This window comes from Ylistrum balloti, unplaced genomic scaffold (assembly GCF_031769215.1).
Source record: "Ylistrum balloti isolate Yb309-2 unplaced genomic scaffold, AGI_CSIRO_Ybal_v1 Utg369966, whole genome shotgun sequence".
Taxonomy (NCBI): Eukaryota; Metazoa; Mollusca; class Bivalvia; order Pectinida; family Pectinidae; genus Ylistrum; species Ylistrum balloti.
In genome coordinates, this window is record NW_026782061.1 from 243457 (window position 1) to 259316 (window position 15860).

Consider the following 15860-nt stretch of genomic DNA (forward strand, 5'->3'; position numbering starts at 1 on the left):
CCTAGGATGATACAGTTTACTTACCTCCTAAAGGTGAGCCTCGAGTCTAACACCTAGGAAAGACGGAGTTTACTTACCTCCTAAAGGTGAACCTCGAGTTTTAACACCTAGGATGATACAGTTTACTTACCTCCTAAAGGTGAGCCTCGAGTTCTAACACCTAAGAGGATACAGTTTACTTACCTCCTAAATGTGAGCCTCGAGTTCTAACACCTAAGAGGATACAGTTTACTTACCTCCTAAATGTGAGCCTCGAGTTCTAACACCTAAGAGGATACAGTTTACTTACCTCCTGGAGGTGAACCCCGAGTTCTAACAACTATAATGATACAGTTTACTGTCATCCTGATGGTTAACTTAGAGTTTTAACACCTAAGATGATATAGTTTACTTACCTCCTGAAGGTGAACCTCGAGCTCTAATTCCTTGGAATGATATTAATAGAATCTTCCCCTACCCTGAGGGTGTGATAGAGAAATCTCCAACCCGAGGGGTGATTTTTGTTGTTGTGAGCCTCGGGTTAGACTACAAAAAAAAAATCACCCCGAGGGTTGGATATTTCTCTGTCACATCCTCTGACGGTAGGGGTTGATTATTTTTCTCCCACCCCATTATTTCCGCCACAACGTAAAAAAAAAAAAAAAAAAAATCCCACGGTACAAGTGTCTGAATGGCGCATGAATATCACCATTCACGTTTCCAAAATTCTACATTCTTCCGCGAGAGCAAAATGACAGACTACAAACGCAATATGAATAACCATTAGAAATATTTATTTTTTGGAAATTAAATATTTTAATTAGCGATAGATACATGGAAATACTTGTATTGAACAACATTTAACTACGTATCTTTTATTAAGGTAGGGTAGGCTTGCAGCGATGTCATGGACAAAAAGGGGATTTCCCAGTTTATAATGACGTCAATTGTTTATGCGCGCGAAAAATTGCAATGGTGTGAGTGTCACGCGTGTGTTCATTCAGAATCAGAGTCATAGATGATCCTCCGACGTTTATATGTGTTCACTGGACAAAGATTGTTATAGTTAATGTTAACTGTGATGTTACAGTCGCGCATTACGGAACCTGCAAACAAAGCATCCACTCGTCGGTTTGAGTCAGTTGAGCCGACTGAGGTCACCGAGTGCAGTCATGTGGGATAGATTTATCCTCCATGGGTGTTCCACATGGGACATGTCTATGCTACATGGGCAGAGGTGGGGGAAAATTATGTTCCTCCTGAAGGTGAATCTCGAGTTTTAACACCTAGGGTGATACTGTTTACTTACCTTCTGAAGGTGAACCTCGAGTTTAAACACCTAGAATGATACAATTACTTACCTGCTGAAGGTGCGCCTCGATCTCTAACATCTTTGAATGATGTTGTTTACCCACCCCTATAGGTGAGCCTCGAGCTCTTATTCCTTGGAATGATATAATTACTAACCTCCTGAAGGTGAGCCTCCAGCTCCAATACCTTGGAATGATAGACTTCAACTTCATTTCCAAGAATTATTATTTCCGCCTCACTTTGCTGAAATGAACAGAAATTGACATATCACCAACATGAAATCATTTATTCTCATGATACACAACTAAAATTGAAATATAAAAAGCTCTCACAGAGTTCAGATATATTTTACATCCATTTTTAAAATTTTTTTGCCGGATATAAAATAAAAGCTTTCGAAACTAAAACAATTAATACTAACCAAATCTATTATAATATTTTCTTTTGCATTTCTTGAAACTCTAATGAATCTCCGCAATATCTTAGCGTGCTACTGGCAATATATTGAGTCATTTCGGTTGACTACTTCAGTTGCATATACTATATAAAGAATAAGTACTGGAAACTATAAATACTTTTGAAAGTTTCCGCTTTGTTGTAGATAGAAATATAATCTATTTATCAGAGAACAAAGTTATTTTCTTTGTATTTAATCCTTCAGAGATATATCCCATTCCTAATGCAAACTACGTTCAGATCTTTAATTTTTTATGATCCATTCATAAGACATAAAGCAGGCAGACCAAGAAAGGGAAAGTTCACAATATCGTTTCATGAATCACCGAAAGTGACGTACCGAGGGAGTTTTGGCCTTGGCCCCTGCAGAGTCAACACCGCCGATTGGTCGCTCTATGACGGTATCAACACTTCCGGATGGGGTTTGGTCTAAATCGGAGTCATCTGTTTCAGTCTAAAACAAACAAAATTAATGTTTTGTCACATAACAATTTTGTACATCAAACATCAACTTTCACTACAAATCTAATATTGAACTGCATAATACATAGATACAACGACGGAGTGCAATCAGCTTTATACTTTTACGATTTTCTCCTTGGTTTTACATACGGCTTCTTTTCGTTTGTTAGTTTTTTTCAATTATCAGTTCTATTAGCTGTTGTTTTTTCTTGATACAGGATTTGATGATCGATTTGATATGAATAAGACGTCACATTATTTTTGTTAATGAAACAGCGAGATTTTATCCATATAACACATCAAAATAAAGTTTCAAATCAAAATATTGACTTAATTTAATTAATTAAACTTAACACACTAATCAGATATCAGACCATTTTGTATCAATACGTACCATTGTTTGATTGGATTGCAAGACCTTATTTTCCTCCTCCAAGGTCAGTACTCGTTCACGTAAACCCTTTATCTGATCACTGGCTATTCTTAACAGTTTCTTACTGTCCAGAACCTACGAAAATTAAGATACATCGACATTAACACACCATGTGATTAAGAAGTTTATAGGTGATGGTTTGGTAGCTGGCAGTCCTGCCAATTATTATCACTTAAAACAAGAGAAGAATGACAGGTCAACGAAATTGTAATTCCGAAATCGATAAAACGAGGAAAACGGTGAACGAAAGATCAAGACAGAAAGCAATGGAAAGGTACAAGGAAGATTTGGTATTCCAGAAGGGTAAGCGTCGTCTGCTTCATAAACGATTCTTTTCATTTTTATTTTCATCAAATAAAGCAAATTTTTGAACTGTTTACCTTTCCTGAATTCATGTTCATCTCTTATCCATTTTAAATGTTTTCCGTGTAAATCTTTCATACTATACCTTCATATTATCGATTTTAAGTTGGGATTACGACTTGACATGTCAGCGTTATCTTGTTTTTTAAGGATAGTGTTATAGGGAATGCCAGCAACATTGTATCATCTGGGTTATGATGGTTAACGATTACACATTGAAAACAGGAAGAGTCGAATGAGAGACCACATTAAGGAAAGGCACAACATTACCATATCATTAGAGGTATCGACAGCCATTCTCAGTCTTATTGTCTCGAAAACTACATTAGGAATTCATAACAAAGAGAAACATGACAGAATTTCTTTTCTGTATAGAAATATTTCTGACACCTCTTACATTAAAATACATTCGCTACACACTACCACTGAGTGAAATTGAGAAAGGGAGTGACACATTGGTTAGAGGGTTGACAACTTGTCCTATTCATATTCGCTTCTTCAATTAAGAAATTGCCAGAACAAAGCCTTTCAAAAGCACTATGGGTTTTCTTTTCATTTTCTACATAACAGTTATTTTGATGTGCCAATTCGAAACGTTAAGAAGAAAACTGTCGTGATGAATTATTCATCACAGGATATGAAAAATGTATATCATCAGTTAAAAGCAAACTAGTTTAACGTATATTTTTCAATCTGTCGCTGTCGTCCACAAAGAAGAGGGCAATTCAACACAGAGTAAAATTTTCTTAATTTAAATCTTTGTTGAATGAACATAACGGATTTTTTTTTCATCAGCGAAAATAAACTAGTATCACTTTATTTTTACGCTTTTCAGCAACATTTATAAGTATCTAGAAGGACGAAAGAGCTGTGTGATGCAGTTTCATTAATTATTCTGAATTTGTATTGACAATTGCTATTCACTTGTCTGTCTTTAGTACAATCTCTGACGGAATACCGATTTGTTAAAATAATTAGAAACTCGAAATCGATAAAACGAGGGTAACCCATCAACAAATGAAAGAATGATATGACGACGTATAAGGTGATTAAGAATCGATGCCCCAGTAAGACTTCATTGATGACAGTCGTGCGTGTAGTGGGATCCTGTTTTAGGGAAATATGATGATGACGAAGAAACACAACACATCTATACTCTTAGCAGATGTCTTATACAGATACATACCATGAAAAACATGAACAATGTATAAATGTCACTGGATGGGGATATAGCCAAATATTTCTATCAACAATGGTTTGTCTCGCGATATGACGTCACAATTTTATCTCCATCTTTGTAGTCCAGTGGATATGGTTAATTCTGATTGGTTTACAGTACAGTTGATGATTGTATAGTTAATTTACAAAAAATGTCATTTCTGTGTCGTCATTTGTAAACTTAGTAATTGGCATATTGCAATTTCAATCAGTCTTTTTTCTGGACGTTTTTACAATCCAGAAAACAGAGGACATTTTTTTAAAAATCTATTTCTATTGCTTGTCTATGTAGTTTTCCGGTAGTAATATACCTACAGCTTTTCATCCTACATAAAAAGATGGGAACTACTAAAGCGCGTTGAACAAATCATTAAGGAGTTATCACGGGGATAGTGCATCGCTCATCTCGATTTTCACATGCTCCGATCATTTCGGAGTTTTTCAGTCGCCACCTAGGCTCCAGAATTTAGGACCTTGACATTACTGACGAGTCCTAGAGCGACAGGGATGGATTATAATTGGCGCTACTGTATTTAACTCTATCTGTATTAAAGATGTGCTATACACTTGTGTGTCTTGTGTTCAATCTTCTATTTAGGGTAAATTAAAACATATGTCATGGTTTCATTCTGATAAGTTGTATGTTTTTTCATACAGCTCAGTATTTCAGTATTTATATATGTCTATACTTGATTAAATGGTATACTAGGCCATGAAAATGAAAACAGTTTCTGCGACTGTGTATTCAAATGGCAGATTCAAAAGGTGATGTAGCACTGTCTATAAACACTAATAATATATTTCCGTTTCCGTATTAACTGTCAGAATTTATAAATTCCAACTGTATTCGATATGTACTCACAATTTTTCAATTAGACACATTATTTCGGAAAGAGGAAACTTTTTACAATTTTTCCGCATATCAACTTCAACAAAAGTAGCCGGAATATCCAGATAACACGTGTAAAAATGCGAATCGTGATGTGTATTGCAATACTACGCTAGACAAGATTAAAACCAATAAACACAGATTTTATCTCTTACACTCAGAAATTGTAGAATTATTTGAAGTTTTAACAAGCTATCAAATTACAAAGTAGTATCGCTAAAATGTAGTACATTTCGGTGCTACGTAATATTTCGCTATGATTTATTTTTAAAATGAAACCGGAACATGATATAAGTCAACAACCAACGATTTAATCTAAAGCATTTTGGAGTTCGACAACGTGTTGGCAATTGGGTGAATGCCGTACATAAATCCGTCACGTGCAAAAGCATACATAGAGAGTGTTATAGAGATCCCATATACGCTTCGCCTGTTCGTATGGTATCCTGGATAACTATACTGGTTATTTTAGGCCCCACTTTCAAACTGCCGAAGTCGAATATAGACGATATTCACGGAATACGGGACCACTGACAACTGTTTTTAATAGTGTTATCATACTGAAATGTCATAACCTTGACAAGGTAGTACGGCAACCAAACCATTATGATAATTACGGGGGCTTACATTTTACTTTCGACTTAGCTGAAGCTTAAAACTTAAAAGTTTGTGTCAATTTTGCTTTGCTTAGTTATTTATTAATTTTATCTTTAAATTTACATATATATATGTGTTTAATATAAAACGTTATGGAGAGTAAACAGCAAAGAACAATTCGATTTGCTAATGAAGCAGACCTTTTATAAAAAAATCTCCAAAATATCAATTTATCACATCTGTTTCTCATCATGTTTATGTGTATATTTATTCGGTAATCGCTTGCCAATTATGACGTCATCATTGTAGCTACAGAGATAGCAATAGTGCAGCATCAAAATGGCGGTTTTTCTAAAGGATAAAATTGTCGGTGATCAATAACTTCCCTACCATAAATCAAGTTTGGAGCTGTAGAAATATGTAAGACGTGAAAATATAGACTTTGGATTGCATTCTTGTGACATCAATCAATATGAATGACAAAAACTTTGAACACAAATATCTTATCTCGCACGTTATAGGTAATTCTAACTCTTTATGGGACATTGATGAGATACATTACCAAAGTATCAGTGTAGTTTAAAATGCATTATTAATGCAGCTTTTATTGAATATTGACATTGTAAAGTAACACGCGTTCTAATATTACTACTAGTCTTCTATGCGTGAGTGTTTGGTCGATAAAACAATATAGATAGACCAAACCCTCAAACTTCCTGAGCGATTGATTTAGACTTACAAATTATATTACCGAGAGCAAAATCATCAAGTGTCATATTGACATGTGTAAACAACGGGATTGATTTTTGGTTCGAGGTACATATGTACGTTGTCCTTTAAGCGTTGTGTTCTATTCATCAACATACAACGTAACTATACACTTTAAGCAATATGTGGAGCCATTTCACAGACACGACTGCTCTGTTGTTTATGTCGAGTAAAGAATGAATTAAAAGAAAATCAATCCAAAACCTTGCGTGATTTTTGTGTACAATTATGTATTGAAATGTGTTATTCACTTGTGTCTTTTGTCAAACCATCCTCCTGCAAACTATTTTGTCTATCTAGTAGTTTGCTTTGTCAATGGAAGTTTTCGGTTTCATTCATTATTTTGTTAACATAATCCTTAAGTCATTACACCATGGAGTTGTCTAATGGCTGTAAGTGTGCTAATTATGGAATGACCCAACAGCGTGTTTAAAACGCAGCTGGACGTTTCATCAAGACCATTTCTAAGATTAGGACACAACGACAACAACCAATGATTGACCAAGGTGAAAACCCTTGGGGTAGACAGGCTGTTCGGCTTTTCTCGAAAGCAGCAAGTAAAAAATTGACGGGAATATCGTCATATTAAATGTGTGTTTTATTTCTGATACCATAAAATCTAGATATATTGTTATAAAGGTCCCTGCTGTTGCACTGTTTGTTCACTCGGAATGATGAAGAATCCGTCTTGAGATCTAACAGACGACAGTTGTATAATAAATGTAAATATATTAGTGGTTTTTTTTAGATAGATTGGAAAATACAGCACACCATTGGGCGTGATCAAATTCCTGATACCATCGCCCTTAACATCAAAATAAGTAATGACGTCACTGTGATGATTTATACCGCTGGCTCTGACCTTCCCATCTATTACATAACCTACCTCAGATTGGAGGAGTTCTTTCTCCCTTTCATGCAGTTTTGCGTCATCAGACATGGCGGACGACAAGGTTTCTGTCGAGACAAGCGCCAATTTTTTCTCAGTTGTCGCCACTTTCTTCCTTTCTTCGGCAAGGAGTCGCTCCAAACAGCTTATCCTCTTTTTGAACTGGTTCTAGGGAACAGATAAAAAGCATACTAGTCAAAGGATGATTGGTGAATGATATATTGAGTTTCAGAATCTTAAAATAGATTCTAAAGATATATAATGAAAACGAACAAGTGACAGCTTTCTTTTGGGTATGTGAAATAAAATCGTATCGAGGAAAGGCTGTAATGTATTTTTGAAATACGGTATAATATAAATAACGTAATTATGAAGCTCTTTCACAATATTTCAAGATATCACAAATCTATAAATAGCGAAATCTCCGTGAACCCGAAGTTAAGAAGCCAAACAGAACGACAACATGGCTTCCAGTGTCATTTTGTAAGGATCAAACATCATCACTTTCATACAGTTTTTAAGTATCGATTGCAAAAGCCTTGTTATAACGCTCAACAATGATAACTGTAAATCTCATTTATCCAATAAGAATGCAGCAAAGTTAGCAATATGTTAAAGGCACTCTGAAATCGCCATACTAATTAACCACACGGAAACCTTCATGTGTAGGTTGATAAAGAATATATAGAAGTTTCACGGTAGTCATAGTGATGCCATTGAGAAATGTTCTTTTTCTTTGTGCAGTATAAAGCTGAACGTGTTTGATGCTCGTCATTTCTTGTATAGCTTGAAGCAGAAATCGCTTACTCTTCCGGAACATTTCGTCTTATTCTCCTTGTACTTTTTCATGAGTCTCCGTGTCTATTTTTCTTCTGTCTGTTTTCCCCTAGTTTTCATAAATTTGAGTTTGGATTATGAAAATGTGGATATATTGGTATTTTCTTGTTTTTAACCTTAAAAATATATATAAATTATATACAAACTAGGAATATACATTAGAGGTTTCTATCTTTAAAAGAGTACATGACACCACTGCACGAGCCTATTATAGGAGTTAATGGTTCAGAGATATGAGATAATGGTTTATCTATTTATTTATCTATTTATTAATTTTTGTACGAAACTACGGCTTCGTTTTATAATTCTATCGTATTGCCGTGTATTCACAGCTAGTCATAAACGAACAAAATATCGTTACTTTTTTAGGAGTCTTCATGTATATCCTTCCTTTGTTCTTATATTGTCATGATTCCATCGAGTTCGAGTTTGAAATAATATTCTTTAAACACGTCGGTGTTTTCTTGGTTTCTTGGTTTTTTATAAGATTATCTGCGATAGGCTACGCTAGTTGTATCATCGAAAAAAATATGACTTTTAGCTTAATGTGTCATCCGGGACCATAGATGAACAGATTTTGCTTCCAAATAGCCTTGACGTCTATATTCTGATAGTTGGGGGTTTAAAATTTTCATGACAAAGAAATCTATATTTCAAAACCACCAGAAATATTAATTCTCAATACTCTCTCTCATAACGACCTAAAATTCGTATTCGGTATCACTCCCATCTCAATGGTGATTGATGATGGCTCGTTTTCATAAATGTCAGATTAATGTGCTACCATGATCCGCGTGCTTAATCTTCTGTAATGATGCTCCATTGTAATAATTCCTGCCTCCATATCAGAACAGGCGGTCCCGTTAATAATGGCACTTGATTTCCGTCAATGCTAGGCATGTAAAGATTAGCGATACATTTCCAGTGGCGGATACGGAACGAGTATTAGAAAGCTGAAGACTGAACTCTAAATTGGAGACATAATACGTCGTTCTAGATTTAAGACATTTACTTCACTATGAAAGCCGAATGTTGCATTGAATATCCGCTAATCCGAAGCAGCATCGTGACTCAATACTGATTAATGTATTGTTATTAGTAATAATCGATAATGATGATCAATCATGCATCCAAATTCATTTGGCAATGACTGTTCGATAAATTAAATGAAAAAGAAAACCGTCATCAAGATCATCATATCTATTTTTGAGTGTTTTTGTGGCGATGTCCAGGGATTATGGGGCCACTGATAGAGTAGCGGTTTTATAGTTTTATCACAATGAAATGTCGCAAAATGGACGAGGTAGCATGACATATCACCCAGTTGCATTCTAACCAGTCCTTGAGATTTCACTCTATACCTAGAAACAAGCAGGAAGCAATGGGTGTATGTTTTCACTTTTATTGGTATGTCATGACTTAAAGAAAAGACTTAGTCTCAGTGACCATTCGTGATTTTTGTTAAACCTTAGTTTCAGTGACCATTCGTGATGTTTGGTCTACCTTAGTCTCAGTGACCATTCGTGATATTTGGTCTACCTTAGTCTCAGTGACCATTCGTGATGTTTGGTCTACCTTAGTCTCAGTGACCATTCGTGATATTTGGTCTACCTTAGTCTCAGTGACCATTCGTGATGTTTGGTCTACCTTAGTCTCAGTGACCATTCGTGATGTTTGGTCTACCTTAGTCTCAGTGACCATTCGTGATATTTGGTCTACCTTAGTCTCAGTGACCATTCGTGATATTTGGTCTACCTTAGTCTCAGTGACCATTCGTGATGTTTGGTCTACCTTAGTCTCAGTGACCATTCGTGATATTTGGTCTACCTTAGTCTCAGTGACCATTCGTGATGTTTGGTCTACCTTAGTCTCAGTGACCATTCGTGATATTTGGTCTACCTTAGTCTCAGTGACCATTCGTGATGTTTGGTCTACCTTAGTCTCAGTGACCATTCGTGACCATTCGTGATATTTGGTCTACCTTAGTCTCAGTGACCATTCGTGATGTTTGGTCTACCTTAGTCTCAGTGACCATTCGTGGTGTTTGGTCTACCTTAGTCTCAGTGACCATTCGTGATGTTTGGTCTACCTTAGTCTCAGTGACCATTCGTGGTGTTTGGTCTACCTTAGTCTCAGTGACCATTCGTGATATTTGGTCTACCTTAGTCTCAGTGACCATTCGTGATATTTGGTCTACCTTAGTCTCATTGACCATTTATGGTGTTTGGTCTACCTTAGTCTCAGTGACCATTCGTGATGTTTGGTCTACCTTAGTCTCAGTGACCATTCGTGATATTAGTGACCATTCGTGATATTTGGTCTACCTTAGTCTCAGTGACCATTCGTGATGTTTGGTATACCTAAGTATCAGTGACCATTCGTGATGTTTGGTATACCTTAGTCTCAGTGACCATTCGTGATATTTGGTCTACCTTAGTCTCAGTGACCATTCGTGATATTTGGTCTACGTTAGTCTCAGTGACCATTCGTGATGTTTGGTCTACCTTAGTCTCAGTGACCATTCGTGATGTTTGGTCTACCTTAGTCTCAGTGACCATTCGTGATATTTGGTCTACCTTAGTCTCAGTGACCATTCGTAATGTTTGGTCTACCTTAGTCTCAGTGACCATTCGTGATGTTTGGTCTACCTTAGTCTCAGTGACCATTCGTGATATTTGGTCTACCTTAGTCTCAGTGACCATTCGTGATATTTGGTCTACCTTAGTCTCAGTGACCATTCGTGATGTTTGGTCTACCTTAGTCTCAGTGACCATTCGTGATGTTTGGTCTACCTTAGTCTCAGTGACCATTCGTAATGTTTGGTCTACCTTAGTCTCAGTGACCATTCGTAATGTTTGGTCTACCTTAGTCTCAGTGACCATTCGTGATGTTTGGTCTACCTTAGTCTCAGTGACCATTCGTGATGTTTGGTCTACCTTAGTCTCAGTGACCATTCGTGATATTTGGTCTACCTTAGTCTCAGTGACCATTCGTGATATTTGGTCTACCTTAGTCTCAGTGACCATTCGTGATGTTTGTTAAACCTTAGTCTCAGTGACCATTCGTGATATTTGTTAAACCTTAGTCTCAGTGACCATTCGTGATATTTGGTCTACCTTAGTCTCAGTGACCATTCGTGGTGTTTGGTCTACCTTAGTCTCAGTGACCATTCGTGATATTTGGTCTACCTTAGTCTCAGTGACCATTCGTGATATTTGGTCTACCTTAGTCTCATTGACCATTTATGGTGTTTGGTCTACCTTAGTCTAAGTGACCATTCGTGATGTTTGGTCTACCTTAGTCTTAGTGACCATTCTTGATGTTTGGTCTACCTTAGTCTCAGTGACCATTCGAGATGTTTGTTAAACCTTAGTCTCAGTGACCATTCGTGATGTTTGTTAAACCTTAGTCTCAGTGACCATTCGTGATATTTGGTCTACCTTAGTCTCAGTGACCATTCGTGACATTGAAATTTATTTCATCTTCTCCCAACATTCATGATCTTTGACAACATCATTATCAGTAGTAATCACGTGACCATTCTTAACACTTGTTTACCTCATTCTCTATAATACACGCGTTTGATTTACCTCATTCTCAATGACAATTCTTTTCTAGTTGACTTTTCCCGTTTTCAGTAACTTCATTTCAATACTATTGGGAGTTAGTGAAGTTTTCCTGGCCTAAAGTGTACTAGTAACGACAATTCATGCACTGAGATTTTCTGTAATATGTTACATCGTTTTGTGACCTTCAGACCTAATTATGCCCTAATTTCAGTAACTTTCAAGTATCGATGACATGATACCAAGCTCTTCATACTGTGTGTGTTGTGTTTAGTGTCTACTGTTTTATTTAAATTCTATATGACCAGACGTACAACAGAAAATGAATAATAGCTAAATTACCTCATTCTCAGTGGTTGGTAGGGGAATGCATTATTAATCACCCTATTCTCAATGGGTCTAAATGAGATGTATCTTTGTTCACAGTGAATACGTGCTTTCCACGCTAGAACCACCAGTATCATGTGAAACATAATCAATTGTTAATATTTCAATCAAGTTTACCTAAATCCAAGCAGCTTTAACGTAATAACAGACATATGCATTATATATGTGTCGTAATTACGTTGTACTTTACCGTACTTTACTAAAATACTGTACTTTATTCCTTAAAGAAAAAAATGTGTTCTTTGGGTAAGAAACCACCTGCTTTGTTTCTTAAAGTTCTTTCAAATAACTTCTATGTTGTAGCTGTGATTTTTTCCAACAAAACATCTACCAGGTGAAGTTGTCATCAAAATTGCACCAGACTTTAATGCAGAGCACAGATCTTTTAATAAACTTACTGTCAGTAAAACCAGCACACGTTTGCTTTTTTTTCTTTCTGTATATATATTCGTGTTAGTGTTAAACAAACGTCGAGGAAACGTAAGCATTGCGATACAGAGTTACATAACCTTAATACGTACAATGATAAAGCATAAATGTTTCTTGTACGCTTTATCAGAATATTACTTATTCTAAGTGTCTTACAAGCAATAACAATGTCGAAACGCATTTGAATTACCTCATTCTCAACGACTCATGACTTCTAGACACACTACCTCATTCTCACTGTGTCTTTATAAATAGTTACAGATATTGAAAGAATTAAACAAACACTCGACAATCTAAGAGACGAATTGTGAACTATACAGCTGTAAGACTATTACTTACGTCTATTCTTTAAAACCCTGATAAATGCGAGCACGCATATTTTAGAGAGAATCGTCAGTGAGGTTATCGCTTTTTAAACAGTCAAGTACAGGCAGCAAAACAGGTCAGGTGATAAATTTTTCCAAAAATATGTTTTGACCTGATTTCTTTCCAATATCTGGTTTATCACACAGGTTCTCCCAGTATTAAGTGGATGCTGTGCGTTTAAACGATGAAATAGATTTCACAGGAGGGTTCCTTTTAAGGTAGGCACGTGTTGTTTTAAACAGTGTATATGTTTATACTGTGGGAGTTAGAATGTACAACCGAGTTTGATTAACTTCGGGAATGTTATGGAATTTAACCAACCTGTCCATATTTACATTATATCTCCAGGCAAGAAACATGTTTAATCAACCTGCTGACTTCCTTAATGTTTGCCCAGAGATATACAACGTTGTAAATATAATTTATGGACCTCGATGGGGAGAAAGGAACAGGAAAGAAAATGGAAAGGAAGCTTGAAATATTGTTTATTTATTCTGACTTTACCAATGTACTCACGAGAGTCTGTTGTGTGTGTGTGAGGGTGAGTGAGGGTGGATGGGTGTGTGTGTGTGGTGGTGTGTGTTTTGTGGTGGTGGGGTGTGTGGATGGGTGGAGGTTTGGGGGGGAGGGTTTATGCTGAACTATAGGTAGATTGAGAAAACGACAACAGAAGGCGAGGAAACAATATCACGACCGCAACGATTGTTTTAACGTCATATCAACCGCTGTGACCATGGAGGGACGACTTTCGCATTTCGCCTTTTCGCCGTTTTCCTGGTATTCATACCCCCAACCTTCCCAATATTTACACTGCACAATTTCTCCAAGGCAAAGAGAACAGCACCTCTTTAATTAATCTAGAAACTCACATTTCCCTTGATCAGTTTCATGTCGTGTCTTGCCCAAACACACCACAGCAACAACAGAGCAGAACTATCTTTGATACCAGTTTCCTGTGAAATACCATCCTGCCCACTGAGGATCGAACCCATCCTCAATCTTTGGCCCTAACGCGAACGCGCAGCTGTATTTATACATGTATTTCCAGCGAACTGTAAGTGACCTGTTCAAACAGTTGGCTGAAAGCTGTAAATCTTTGAGCAGGTGAGAAGTAGACAAGCCAGAGAACACAGCAATCACCTATCCTATGTACGATGTTTGTATGAATTCGCTAACGAGTTAACGGTACAGATGATTCCCCCTGATATAGATACATCATTGCAAATCTGAATATCTCCGGAGGGGAATAATTGTCAGCTAGAATCTTCGGCGAAAATGTTGTAGCAATGGAAAGTCATCAAATATGTTGCAATTACGTTAATGATATATAACCTTTTCTCTCTCTAATGTATATCTCGGACAAACAGTTGAAAGAAATACCGTGCGCCAGCCGGCAGCCATTTCACTGTCATATACATATAGGTTATGCATGCAGAAGTCTATCTGAAAGAATATTATGATAATGAGTAAGAACTGAAATGTTTGCATTGACTGGACTTCAAACACTTGTTGCTGATGTTGTGTCTGCTTAACGAGAGAAGATGGAAAATAATTAAATTCTAAAAATAGAATGGGACATACCGTGAGCATTGTCATAAATAAATGTGTTACTGCTAAATAACTGACTGAAATCAAACGGGAAATTAACATAAATTACATGCAAATATCAAATAAGAAGTTGTCAGGGTCAACAGGTCAAATGTCAAGGTAAAATTGTTGAACATTTTAGTTATGTTATTGGCAGATATTTTGTTATAGCATTTATATATAAAGCAAAGCTCACCGGAATCAATCGATAATGAAAATGTCTTCTGACTACAGGTGAAGGTCAACAGGACAAAAGTGAAAGTCAATTTTTGAATAGTTTACAGGTTAATATTTTGCTATAACATTAAGAAGCAAAATTGACCAGAATAAAATCAGAAGTGGTCTGACAACTGGCCAAGACCACAATTTAACTGAAGTCAAATGATAAGTCATTTGACTACAGGACACATTTATAAGGTCAAGACCATATTAGATCTCCATCAAAATTTCAAATGACTTTTCTCGCCTTAAAGCTACCATAACAACATATCACATGGGTGACTCTGGGACAGAAGTGTCTAAGTAGTGACTTCGACCAATAATCTAATAATCTTGATCACGTGGTTTAACTTCATTAAGATACTCAAATAACTGATTTGTTTCCAAAACATTTTGAATAATGATATTTTTCTAGTTCCTGAGTCCGACAAAATATACACTGTCTCCTCTTTATTTATCAACTAAAGAGCTTGGATTGTTATCACGATCTAAGGTGCTTTTGTATAAGTATTATGTATATCTCCTTACGATATCGTACGATTAATTACAAGACAAAGATCATTTGAAAAAAGTGATAAAAGAGGATTACAGAACCTTAAATCCAACTCTCAGATTTTCTATGTTATTTGGTATGATGTAAAAAAAAATATGAAGCAACCCAAATTGATTAAATTTCCTACAATTTGTCACATTTCTAAATGAGCATGTGTCTGTATTTACTAAAATGTTTATTAACAGCATTCCGGTACATTGATTTTCTGTGTCTTAAGTGACAGCGTGATTATTGGAAAAGTCTCATATCTTATGAATTTTTTTTTTCATTTTCCTAAAAGTCGCATATTTAATCATGTTTTTGAACAGGAGCTTTTAATATCATTATTGTTTTCTTTTTATAGTTTTTCTTTTATTGTTTGTTTGTTTGACTTTTTCGTTCTTTTTTTTAGTTTTATTTTTGTTTTTGCTTTTATGTTTTGTTTCCTTGTTTTGTTAGTTTTTTTTTTTTTTTTTTTTTTTGTTTTTTTTTTTTTTTTTTTTTTTTTTTTTTTTTTTTTTTTTTTTTTGTTTTTTTTTTTTTTTTTTTTTTTTTTTTTTTGTTGGTTTTTT

General features: G+C 35.8%; 1 protein-coding gene across 2 annotated transcripts in view; it reads right to left on the reverse strand.

The window, feature by feature from the left end:
• Window positions 1-15860, reverse strand: part of LOC132547643 (uncharacterized) — a 122657-nt gene that overhangs the window by 15634 nt on the left and 91163 nt on the right. For both annotated transcript variants that reach the window (XM_060211426.1, XM_060211427.1), the window contains exons 6-9: window positions 7363-7533; window positions 2603-2716; window positions 2087-2200; window positions 1447-1533 (exon numbers count right to left, since the gene is read on the reverse strand). In XM_060211426.1, the coding sequence (XP_060067409.1) occupies window positions 1447-1533; window positions 2087-2200; window positions 2603-2716; window positions 7363-7533 (486 nt within the window). The remainder of the gene's footprint in view (window positions 1-1446; window positions 1534-2086; window positions 2201-2602; window positions 2717-7362; window positions 7534-15860) is intronic.